Raw genomic sequence first — 10346 nt, 5'->3', positions numbered from 1 at the left:
GTCTTCAGGTCCCCACGGATGGATGGCAGGCCTTCACCCTTCACCTTGGGTGTGGATAGCTCCAGAGCGCCCCCTGAGGGCTTGCTGGGCACCGACACACTGAAGGACGGCATCTTGAACTTGGGCATTTTGAGCTTGCTGTCTTTGGCAGACATGTCCTTGTCCCTCAGGGTCAGGTCCCCTTCCAGCTTGGCACCAGAGGCCATGATGTCCACCTCCACGCTGGGCACAGCTACCCCTAGGTCAGAGGTACCTGGCTCAGCCATGTGTCCCTTCACGTCCAGCTTGGGGCCTTTGATGTCCACCTGGGGGCCCTTGAGGTCCACTTTGGGAATCTTCAGGCTGAGCAGGTGACCCTTGAGTTCAGCTCCAGTAGAGTGGCCTTCCAGCTCTCCCTTTGACAGCTGGCTCTCTGATATCTTCATGTCCACCTGGTCCAGCTTGGCCTCCATTTCAGCAGAGGGCAGCTGAACACTGACCTCAGGGGTCTTCAGGTCCCCGTGGACAGAGGGCAGGCCCTTGCCCTGCTTGGGTGTTGACACCTCTATCTCAGCCCCTGAGGACTTGCTGGGTGCCGACAAGCCAAAGGATGGCATCTTGAACTTGGGCATTTTGAACTTGCTGTCTTTGGTGGACATGTCCTTGTCTCTGAGGGCCAGGTCCCCTTCCAGGGTGGCAATGGGGGTCTGGATGTCCACCTCCATACTGGGCAGAGACATCTCTAGATCAGGGGTGTCTGCTTCAGCCTTGAGGCCCTTCGCCTCTAGACTGGGGGCCTTGATTTCTACTTTGGGACCCTTGAAGTCCACTTTAGGCATCCTCAGGCTGGGCATCTGCACCTTGGGCAGGTGACCCTTGAGGCCAGCTCCAGTAGGGTGTCCTACCAGCTCTCCCTTGAGAATCTGTCCCTCGGGCAGTCTCATGGCCATCTGGTCCAGCCTGGCCTGCTCTTTGTCAGAGGGCAGCTGAGCGCTGACCTCAGGGGTCTTCAGGTCCCTGTGGGCAGGGGAAAGGTCCACGTCACCCTGCACCTTGGGCGTGGACTCCTGGAGCACACCCTCCAGAGGCCTGTCCGGCCCTGACCCACCGAAGGACGGCATCTTGAACTTGGGCATTTTGAGCTTGCTGTCTTTGGCGGTCATGTCCTTGTCCCCTGGGGTCAGGTCTCCCTCAAGCTTGGCCCCAGCGACCTGCATGTTCACTCCCATGGTCATCCTGTTTCCTTCCCTTGTGTTACAAAGGTCGTTTTCTTCTGTTGTGGTCACAGTTTGTTTCCGTTGCCTTTGTATTCTGTCAGGTTTTAGTTTGCCTCCGTCTTCCGCGTCGGCCTCCTTGTCTTTTATGTCTAATTTCATCGTTACCTGTTCGCCCTCATGTCTTTCTCCTGGCTGTCTTTCTTTTTCTTGGATTTGTTTGTGGTAGCCGGCTCCTGCCTGTTTTGTGGGAGACCATGAGAAGGAGGGCATTTTGAACCTTGGCATCTTCGTCCTCCCTGGACTTTGGTACTTGCCGTTCGCGGCCTCCTCCATGTCTCCGGGGCCTCGTGTCTCTGGTTCTCCGTGCGTGGTCCCTTCCTCCTGTCCAGGCTGATCTGCATGAAGGCCCGCGGGCCACCAGCCTTCGCTCCCTTTGGGCAACGTGGCCCCCTCTCCACAAGACCTCTGCTCTGCGCGGCGTTCCTCGTGAGCAGAAGAGCCTCTTTCTGTCTGTGGACCTTTTTCTTTGGAAAATCCAAATTTTGGTGTCTGTAGAGGGCGTATTCTGACCTGGGTTTCTGGAGGTTGTCCGCGTACGTCCACCTCCTCCGTGTCGTCTTGCAGGGACCGTCTGCTGACCCTCATTTCCGGGCCGTCTTCCCTGCGCCTCCCCAGGGCTGTGCGGGCGCCCAGCTCCCCGCGTGTCTCTGCCTCCTCCTGTGTCTTCCCCTGCGGAGTCTCCGGCTGTCTTCCAGCTGCCCTGCCTTCCCAGATCCAGGGCTCCTCCTCTCCACCCACAAGGCTTGACTCCAGGGGCAGGTTTGTGGCCTCCCGTGCCTGCGTCCTGCTCTCCCGCCTGCCGCCCGCCGCGCTCTCTGCATCCTGCGGATCACCATCCCCAGGCTCCAGCTGCTGCTGAGCCCCCGTGTGACCCTGCCCTGGGGCTGGCCTGCCTGCGCGGCCCTGTGCGGAGCTCCTCCTCAGCCGCAGGTGCAGGGGGAACCTTTTCCTCCGGCCGCCTGCTGGCGTCCCGCCCAGGGCCTCCGTGTCAGTGCTAGATGGGGACAGGTTGCGCGAATCCCTGCGCTCGTAGGCCTCTGAGGAACTGTGTGAGCGCCGCGGTCCTGGTGTCCCGCGGCTCCTGATCGCTTGAAATTTGGGCCAAGAGAGCCTGTCCTGCGACCTCCTACCCCGCCCTCCGCTCGGCTTGGCGATGAGTCTCTCTCGGTCTCCGTCTGCCTCCAGCGTCTTCGTGGGGGTCTCTGTGCACCCGTCCGGAGCCTCCTTGTCCTGAACCACAGGGAGGAACAGCTGGTTAGGCACGGGACCCCAAGGCTCTGGACGCAGGCCACGGTGACAGTGCTGGCCACGGCAGCCGCGGGCGGCCACTGAGAAGGGGACCTCACCTGCTGGCCCTTCCAGCCTAGCTGGGGGTCATGGACAGCACACTCCTCTTCCTCACGAGCAGGGAGTTTCCGTCTGAGGTTGAACTGAACCTTGTATGGCTCCGAGTACTGTAGAATTTTGAGAGCATCTTCATATTTAATGTCGTCGAAGAATATGGTTGCGCTGAGCAGCTGATCACCTAGGAGAGAAGGGGGCGCCCTCAGTCCGCCGCGTCCACTCTGATGCGTGGCGGGCTGGGCACGGCCAGGGGGGCCCACTGCCCATGCCAGCCCCAGCTCCTCCGCGCACAGGGGAAATGTCGGGGTGAAATGCGTGTGTGGCCTCAGCCCGAAGGGGCTGGAGAGGCTGTGAGGCCACCTGGGCTCCGGGGGAGCATCCAGGGCCCCCCGCTCTGCTGATGACGGAGACCCTGGGCATGGGGTGGCTGTGGCACCTGCTCTCAGGCTGAAGAGCTTGGCGGCCGAGGAATCCTTCAGCACTTGCTTGACAAAGATCCCCTGGGCTCCGCCGCCGGTGACACTGTAGCCACTGGCTCCGGCCTCCACCTCCGTCTTCAGCGTCACCTCCGCTGTCTCCTGCATGGCCTGGGACAAAAGCACACGGGGTGTGGTGACGGTGTGCCAGACACCCTGCACATGGCTGCGGGGGATGGGCTGCCGAGGCTGGGGACAGAGGAGGGGACTCAGGTGGACCCCTTCCTTCCCCACCCCTGCCTGTAGCACTTGGGAGCAGGCGTCTGCCTCCCCGCGGCTGGAGGGGCCGAGCCCCGGGGGAGGGTGGCCTCCTCCCTCCGCCGCCCGCCTCCTCCAGGTACCTGCGCATGGCTCACGCTGGAGTCCTGCGAATCCCCGGAGAGCCGCTTCCACCACGACCTCCGCCTCCCGGAGCGGCGCCTGCCCGGGGCGCCCGCCTGCAGCCACAGGGCTGAAGGTTACAGTTGCCCCACGGGGAGCGGAGGGGCAGCAGACAGAAGCCCCAGGGCCCCAGGGCGGCCTGTGCAAAGGAGCCCAGACTTGGGGCTCCCCAAGAGAGACAGATCTTGGGCTCCCACTTTCCCACAGGGGGCGGAGTGTGGAGAGGACGGAACTTCAATCATAAAAATAAGGCTTCGCAGACCAGCGCTCCTGGCGACCCCCCACCCAGGGACAAGGGCTCTGCTCCCACACCTGCCCCTGTCCTGCCTACACCCACACTCCCCCCGACCCATACTACACCTTCCCTCGGTGGCAAGCTGTGCCAGAACCTTACCTGGACCCCAAAGCCAGCACCCTCGGCCGGGTACTCATAGACAGGTGAGGACCCCTGTGGCCGGGGCCGGATGATCTCCTCCGCAGGACCTCGGGTGGCCTGGCGGGAAAGAAGGAGGTCTCAGGCCACGAAGGCTGGGGGCTGGGCCAGGCGGGGTGGCCTGCTCCCCGCTCCACTTACAGAGTGCTCCTCCGTGCTCTCGGCCTGGGCTCCCCCCGGCTGCAGCTGTGGGTCGGACACTGCGGAAGAGAGGGGGAAGCCATTAGTGAGCCACAGGGATGCGGGGCGGGCGGAGGAAGGACTCGGGGCAGACACTGGCTTGCTGGCAGATGCACAGCCGCTGGGCGGGCCAGGCTGGCAGCATGCAGAGTCAGACATCGGGACTTCACAGGCTAGTCCAAAACTTCAGAAAGAAACACAAATAGGCCGGGCGCCAGTGGCTCATGCGCCTGTCATCCTAGCTACTCAGGAGGCTGAGATCTGAGGATCACGGTTCAAAGCCAGCCAGGCAGGAAAGTCTGTGAGACTTTTATCTCCAATAAACCAGAAGTGGCACTGTGGCTGAAGTGGTAGAGCGCTCACCTTGAGCTGAAGAGCTAAGGGACGGCACCCAGGCCCAGAGTTCAAGTCCCACGACCAACAAAAAGAAAGAGAGAGAGAGAGAGAGAGAGAGAGAGAGAGGGAGGGAGGGAGGGAGGGAAAGAGGGAGGGAGGGAAAGAGGGAGGGAAGAAGGAAGGAAGGAAGGAAGGAAGGAAGGAAGGAAGGAAGGAAGGAAAGAAGGAGGGAAGGTGGGAAGGAAGGAAGGAAGGAGGGAAGGTGGGAAGGAAGGAACACACAAATAGTGGCCATAGTTGAGGTAAACTCAAGCCCCACCCATTCTCTTAAATGTCGAGCAATCACCGCAAGTTTCAGATCACACAAAGAATCAATAAGGCAGGACCTACTCTGAGGAGCAAAGCATGGGTCAGCTCTGCCTCCAGTGCCCACAGACGGCGCTCGTAACCCAGACGCCAAAGCTGCTCCAAGCTATGGGGACGCACGCAGGCACGCGGCGCGCACGGGAGGTTGAGGCGGGGGGGGGGGGGGGGGGGGGGGGACGGCCGCTGCAGGCCAGAGAGACCTTGTCACAGCATCCGAGGGGAGCACAGCTCATGGCAGAGCCCTGTCGATCACGCGCAAGGCCCAGGGTTTGATCCCAACGCCACCAAAACAATGCGTTCACACAACTGAAGCCAGGCATCAGTGGCTCACGCCTATAATCTGAGCTACTCTGGAGGCTGAGGTCTGAGGGTCAAGGCTCAGAATCAGCCCAGGAAAGAAGGCCCACAAAACTCTTACCTCCAATTAACCAGCAAAATGCCAGAGGCAGACCTGGCAGAGCACTAGGACTGGCATAAAAACAAAAACAAAATCCCTGATGATAATGTTCAATGAAGAGATCGCATAAAGAAATAGAAGTGTGTGTGTGTGTGTGTGTGTGTGTGTGTGTGTGCACGCACATGTGGGGGGGTATACATGTGCGACGGCATTGTGTGCGTGCGTGTGCATGTGCGTGTGTGTGTGAGTGTGTGTGAGATTTCTGGGGCTTGAGCATAGGCCTGGGCACTGTCTCTGAGCCTGAACTTTATTGGTCAAGGTGAGCACTCTGTGACTTAAGCCATAGCTCCACTTCTGGCTATGTTTTGATGGTTAATTGGAGATCAAAGTCTCACAGACTGCTCAGCCTGGCTTTGAACCTCAGTATCCTCAGATCTCAGCTTTCTGAATTGCTAGGATTATAGATATGAGAAAATAAATAGAAATTCTTAAAAGTCGGGGGGAAATTATGGGGTTGGGAATCTACCTCAGGGACTGCTGCAGATTTGATGGGTAAGAGGAAGAGACTTCGCACATAGAAATTCACCAGTTGAAGATCAAGCAGAGGAAAGATCGAAGAAATATGAGCTGAGTGGAGCTGCAGAGCTGAGCGCGGCAACATTCAGGTGAAGAGAAAGAGGCAGAAAAAGAAGCAATGGCTGAAAACAACCACAGATCCAACGGCAGAAGAGATCGCAGTGAAAATGCTCAAGAGAGAGACATATCCCCTGCAAAGGCCCTGAGAGCAGACACTCAGCTTCTCAATGGAGCCTGGAGCTGGGAAAGCACGAGAGCAAGTGTTTGCAGACATGAAAGAAAAAATATATTAGCCAAGGGTTTGGTGCCCAGAGAACTGTCCTTCAAAATGAAGCAAAACAGAGCTGTCCCAAGCCAACGAAGACTGAGGAGTCATCGCCCTCAAGAAACACTGAAGGGGGCTGGGCTAGTCCCTCCCGCAGATCGGCTGGTGTGTATGCACCTGGGGCAGGAACCTACCCGGAGTCACAGCAGGACCTGATTTTGCCCTTGTGCAATCATTGGAATGTCCTTACACAATCTAAGAAGGCTGCACCTCACGGAGCGGAGACCCAGGGCCGCCGCCCCAGGCCCTTCGCTGCTGTGACGGTCCTGGGCACCCGGCTGCAGCTTCCTGCTCTCCCCTTTCAATGACCCACGCCATAGAAAGAAAGCACCAGAAAACTCTTCTTGAAAAAGACCTCAGAGTTCACCAGCCATATGGTTTCTTTCTTTTTCTGTCAGTCATGGGGCTTGAACTCAGGGCCTGGGCACTGCCTCTAAGCTCTCGAGCTACAGCTCTACTTCTGGTTTTCTGGTGGTTAACTGGACATAAGAGTCTCATGAGGATTTTTCTCCCACAGCTGGCTTCACACACTCCTCAGATCTCACCTCCCCAGTAGCTAGGATCCCAGGCATGAGCTGGTCTGCCATTGTAGCTCAGAAGCAACTATGAGACAATATGCAAATTAATAAGATAATTGTCAGCTGACTGTGCTCATACAGGGGGTGGCTTCCCAGGGCCCAGCGGACGGGACAGAGACTTGAAAAATGGGATTACACCTAAGAGAAAAGGTTTCTGCACACTAAGGGACTTAATTACTAAGTTAGAAAGACAGCCAAACAGACTGAGAAGATTATACCAATATATCTGACAGAGGCCTAATATCTAGAATATACAAAGATCTCAAGAAGCGAACCCCTCTCCAAACTAATAGACCATCAATAAATGGGCAAAGGCACTAAAAGAGACTTCTCCGAAGAAGAAAACATTGGCAAGTAGATCCATGAGGAAATGCTCACCATCCCTGGCCATAAAGGAAATACAAATCCAAACAACTTTGAGATTCTATCTCACCCCAATTAGATTGGCCAACATCAAGAATTCGAACAACAAATGTTGGCAGGGAAAGGAGCCCTGCTGCACTGCAGGTGGGAATGTAAACCAGAACAACCACTCTGGACAGCAGTTTGGAGGTTCCTTAGAAAACTAAACATAGGCTGGGCACTGATGGCTCATGCTGTAATCCTAGCTACTCAGGAGACTAAGATCTGAGGTTCACAGTTCAAAGCCAGCCTGGGCAGAAAAGTCCCCATGGGACTTTTATCTCCGATTAACCACTCAAGCAAACAGAAGTGGCGCTGTGGCTCAAAGTGGTAGAACACTAGTCTTGAACAAAAACGTTCAGGGACAGCGCCCCAAACCAGGAAAAACAAAAAATGAAAAGCTAAACTTCAGCCCTACCACTCCTCACAAGCCAGGATATCGTAAAGACACTTCACGTCCAAGTTCATTGCTGCACTATTCACAACAGCCAAGCTATGGAAACAGCCCAGACGCCCTACAATAGATGTGTGGATTAAAAAGATGTGGCACTATAGATAATGGAATTCTATTCATCCCTCAGAAAAAATATTATGTCATTTGTACAGTAATGAATGGATCTAGAACAAACCATGCTAAGCGAGGTAAACCAAGCTCAGAGAGATAAATGGTATGTGTTTCCTCTCCTATGTAGAAGCTGGATCTAAGATACAACTGGACATGATAACATACAGGACTCTAGCATTCACACACAAAGTCAGACTGAAGGAAGATGCTCACGGGGAAAAGCCCAAAGGTGTAACTCCTCTGAACACTTAAAATACTGTTTACCTAAACGAATTCCAGGAAATAGAAACATTAGGGTTTTTGGTGGTGGTGGTGGTGTTTGTTTTTGCTTGTGGGTTGTTTTTGTCTTTTTAGGGGGAGGGCAGAGAGGAGAAACAAATGGAGGGAGGAAGGGTAGATAGATGCAAGCACTCAGCAGACACTATGTGGAAAATGGACTATGTAACTTGTAGGCGGGGACAGGAGGGAACACTGGGGGAACATGAAGGAAGAGGTGACATTGAACAAAAAAGAAATATACTCACCACCTGACGGATAGAAGGGCAACCCCTGGGCATGGTGAGCTAAAGACACATTGTATACCACAAAGCACATGTGAACATAAAAATATGTACAGCTGACTCATGATGGCACTAAAATAGTATGCTGAACTATATATACATACACACACACACATACGATGAACATGCACACCACACATCATCTCTATTATTGGGTATTTATCCATGTGCTCATATACTAAACCAAAAAAATGCAATTAAAAGGATGTGAAGATTTGAACAAAAGAAGATGTACAGTTGGAAAGATTGCCAGCAGCTCCCATCCACAGGGAAGGGCAGATTCACGCCAATGGAACAACCCAGATCAAATGATACACGTAAACCATGGGGAAGAAACGCTCTTCTAAATGAAATGGTGCTGGGCCCACGGGGTATTCACATGGAAAAACATTAATTTTTCAGTCCTAACTCAGTCACTAAAAACATTAACTTCATGGAGTTGGACAGCTTGACAAAAAGCCTGGCAGAAAGCAGAAGTCACTTGGCTAGAGCAAATGTTTTCTTAAGCAGGACACAAAAGCAGTAGTCCAGAGAAACAACCGAGAAATACCTTAAAAATTAAGATATTCTGTTCTCCCACACAAGCTCTGCTCCAGACCTGTGTGTCCGGGTCTCATGCGCGCGGCCGGCCCCCGAGAGGGGACTGTGTGTGCGGCTGTGCGCGCGGCCGGCCCCCCGAGGAGGGGACTGTGCGCGCGGCTGGCCCCCGAGGAGGGGACTTGTGTGTGGGGCTGTGCGCGTGGCTGGCCCCCGAGGAGGGGACTGTGCACGCGGCCGGCCCCCGAGGAGGGGACTGTGCACGCGGCCGGCCCCCGAGGAGAGGCTGCTTCTCCCTCCGGCGCTGGCGCTGGCCCCTCGGGGACCTGTCATTTGAAATCCTTCCAAGTAGAAATGTAATGTAGAGTCAAGAAGCCAAGACGCCTGGAATTGCCTCCACTGTCTGTCGCACACATAGCTGGATCGGGCAAGCCGTGGGCCATCTGAACAGTCCCCTAGGGATTGAAAAAGTCCAGTCTATTCTGGGCGAGGGTGAAGGAAGGGGTGACATTGCCCAAAAGAAAATGGACTCTGCCTGACTTATGGAACGGTAACCCTCTGTGCGTCACCTCTACCGTAAGAATAAAAATGAAAAGAAAGAAGAAAATAGTGAAACCCCGCTCCCCGTCCAGAGTCCTCCTCCGGGAGGATGGGGGTGGGAGACGGCGCCCGGCCACTCCGCGGGGCCGCGCCGCGCCCGCCGAGCCCAGCAGTGACCACCTCCCTGGCCCCCTTGTCAGGAGGCAGGAAATGACACCCAGCCTCCTGCCTGTTTTGTGAAGAAGCTTTTGCGGGAGCATGGCGGCAGGGAGCGGGGGGCGAGGGGGGCCCCAGCACGGGGGGCGGGCCCAGCCTGTCCAGGGCCCTCCCTGGCTGTGGGCCGTGCCCTGGTGATGCAGACACTGGCTGACGCAGGGCAAGCCTGCCGGGGGCACCGCGCTGGCCTTCGGGTCCTGCCCAGGCGGGGATGCCAGTCCAGGCAGGGCTGCTCTCTGACCTGCACGCCAGGCTCCTTGAGCAAGCCTGCTCCTCCCAGGGTCTGGGGTTCCCCCTGGGCCCTGCCTGGCAGCCACTGCTGTGCCCTCCCTCGCCCTCCCTCAGACCTCTGGCTCTCCGAAGCTGGCTGAGAGGGCTTTCTGGGCCTCAGTTTCCCTCACCTTCCACCCTGAGATGGGTCCCTGGTGAAAACTAAAGCAGGAGGGGAAGAGCCACTCACCCCAAAGGGTAGGAATGGAGTTGGGGATGGCCATGGCGCCCAGGCTCCACCCTGCCAGCTGGGCGCCCACCCTCCCTTCCCTGGGGTCCCCAGCCAGAGAGCAGAGCAAGGGCAGGGGCGGGGGCAGAACAGGGTCGGGAGGACAGAGCAGGGTCTGGGGGGCAGAGCAGGCTGGGAGAGCAGGGGGGAATAGAGTGCTGGGCCGCAGGTGTGGGTGCTCAGCGCTGGAGGGCTCACAGGCTGCCCACCCTCCCAGCCCCTCCCAGGGATGGGGGCGGAGGCTCAGGGAGGGCCAGTGCCAATCTCGGGCACACACCGGGTATCACCGCCCCCTCCCCGGACCCCAGGGAGGTCAGCAGCCCGTCCCTGGGACCAAGGCCAGCAGGATTCCTGCAGCCCAGGCCATGGCCGCCCCCAG

The 10346-nt window shown here is 56.8% G+C and overlaps 1 protein-coding gene across 1 annotated transcript in view; it reads right to left on the bottom strand.

Annotated features, from left to right (window-relative positions):
* Positions 1-9962, bottom strand: part of Ahnak2 (AHNAK nucleoprotein 2) — a 40112-nt gene extending 30150 nt beyond the window's left edge. The window contains exons 1-7 of the mRNA XM_013012767.1: positions 9929-9962; positions 4032-4090; positions 3852-3950; positions 3418-3513; positions 3037-3187; positions 2603-2781; positions 2-2486 (exon numbers count right to left, since the gene is read on the bottom strand). Coding sequence (XP_012868221.1) covers positions 2-2486; positions 2603-2781; positions 3037-3187; positions 3418-3513; positions 3852-3950; positions 4032-4090; positions 9929-9962 — 3103 coding nt within the window. The remainder of the gene's footprint in view (position 1; positions 2487-2602; positions 2782-3036; positions 3188-3417; positions 3514-3851; positions 3951-4031; positions 4091-9928) is intronic.
* Positions 9963-10346: the final 384 nt, after the last annotated feature.

The sequence above is a fragment of the Dipodomys ordii genome, unplaced genomic scaffold (assembly GCF_000151885.1).
Source record: "Dipodomys ordii isolate 6190 unplaced genomic scaffold, Dord_2.0 Scaffold2, whole genome shotgun sequence".
In the NCBI taxonomy this organism is placed as follows: Eukaryota; Metazoa; Chordata; class Mammalia; order Rodentia; family Heteromyidae; genus Dipodomys; species Dipodomys ordii.
This window is presented reverse-complemented; position numbering and strand designations above follow the sequence as displayed.